Below are 1,416 nucleotides of genomic sequence, written 5' to 3' on the forward strand. Positions count from 1 at the left end.
GAGCTGAAGGCAGTTGCTAAAAGACTAAGCCATGGAGGCACCCCTGATTTGAAAGGATTTTAAAGATTGTAACAAAGTCTCTATAACCTACATCTTTTTTTTTTTCCAATTTGTAAATATTACAAAACACGAAAAGGGCTATTAACGATGTCATATGTTCTGTATTATTTCAGATAACTTAATTTTCTGTTGTGTCTCTGGAATATCCTCAACCTCATGGAAAATCAGAACAATGTCACAGAATTTGTCTTCATGGGTCCATGGGGAAATAAGCAAATGGAGCTACTGTTCTTTTTCTTCTTCCTACTTTGTTATTTGGTAATCTTAATGGGAAATTTTCTCATCTTACTCACGATCACCTGCAGCCATCTAATCGAACAACCAATGTACTATTTTCTCTGTCACCTTTCCCTCATGGATCTCGGCTACACCTCCACAGTGGTCCCCAGGCTAATCAGGGACTTCATCGCAGAAAGAAAGATCATATCCTATAACGACTGTATGACCCAGCTATTCACTGTCCACTTGCTGGGGGGCGTGGAGATATTCATCTTGGTGTCCATGGCTTTAGACCGCTATGTTGCCATTGCCAAGCCCCTGCACTACATGGTCATCATGAACCGGCGGAGGTGTAACACGTTGGTCTTCATGGCCTGGGGTGTGGGGTTTTGGCACTCTGGCGCTCTATTGCTCACGGTACTCAATTTACCTTTCTGTGGTCCTAATCAGATCGATCACTACATATGTGATGTGAAGCCTCTTTTAAAACTAGCTTGCCAAGATATTCATATTGTTACTATCTTAGTGATTGCTAACTCAGGAATGGTGGTGGTTGCTGTCTTTCTCGTCCTGGTGGCTTCTTACATTCTCATATTATATAATCTTAGGGCACACTCCTCTGTAGGGAGACGTAAAGCTCTTTCAACCTGCAGCTCTCATGTAATGGTTGTCATCTTATTCTTTGTGCCTTGTATCTATATTTATATTCTACCTGCCGGGAGTGAGAACAAGGATAAGGAACTCTCTGTGTTTTACACTGTTATTGCTCCCATGCTGAATCCTCTCATCTATACCCTAAGAAACATGGAGATGAAAATCGCCATGGGGAAGGTGTGGTCTAAAATGGCACATTCAAAATTCCGGTAGGGGCACCAGGGTGATTCACTTGGCTCAGGCCATGATCTCAGGGTCATGGAATCAAGTCCTGCATAGGACTCTCTACTCAGTAGGGAGCCTGATTCTCCCTCTGCCACTCCCCCTGCTTGTGCTCGCTCTGTCAAATAAATAAATAAAATCTTTAAAAAAGATTTCGTGTAAAGATGATATTTATTTTACTTCTGACACTGTGTTCCCAGAGCATTTATTATTTGAGATGTTGTAGAAAATATATAGCTTTCTTTGGGGAGCTGGACTAAA

The 1,416-nt window shown here is 41.7% G+C and overlaps 1 protein-coding gene across 1 annotated transcript; it reads left to right on the forward strand.

The window, feature by feature from the left end:
• Nucleotides 1-216: 216 nt before the first annotated feature.
• On the forward strand, nt 217-1,146 carry LOC309858647 (olfactory receptor 4P4-like; the record flags this gene model as incomplete). The annotated part of the gene is made up of 1 exon (XM_082751359.1): nt 217-1,146. One exon carries the CDS (start codon nt 217-219, stop codon nt 1,144-1,146), a length of 930 nt encoding a protein of 309 aa, XP_082607485.1.
• Between the last annotated feature and the right edge of the window lie 270 nt (nt 1,147-1,416).

Source organism: Mustela nivalis (assembly GCF_964662115.1).
Source record: "Mustela nivalis genome assembly, contig: HAP1_SCAFFOLD_3054, whole genome shotgun sequence".
Lineage (NCBI taxonomy): Eukaryota > Metazoa > Chordata > Mammalia > Carnivora > Mustelidae > Mustela > Mustela nivalis.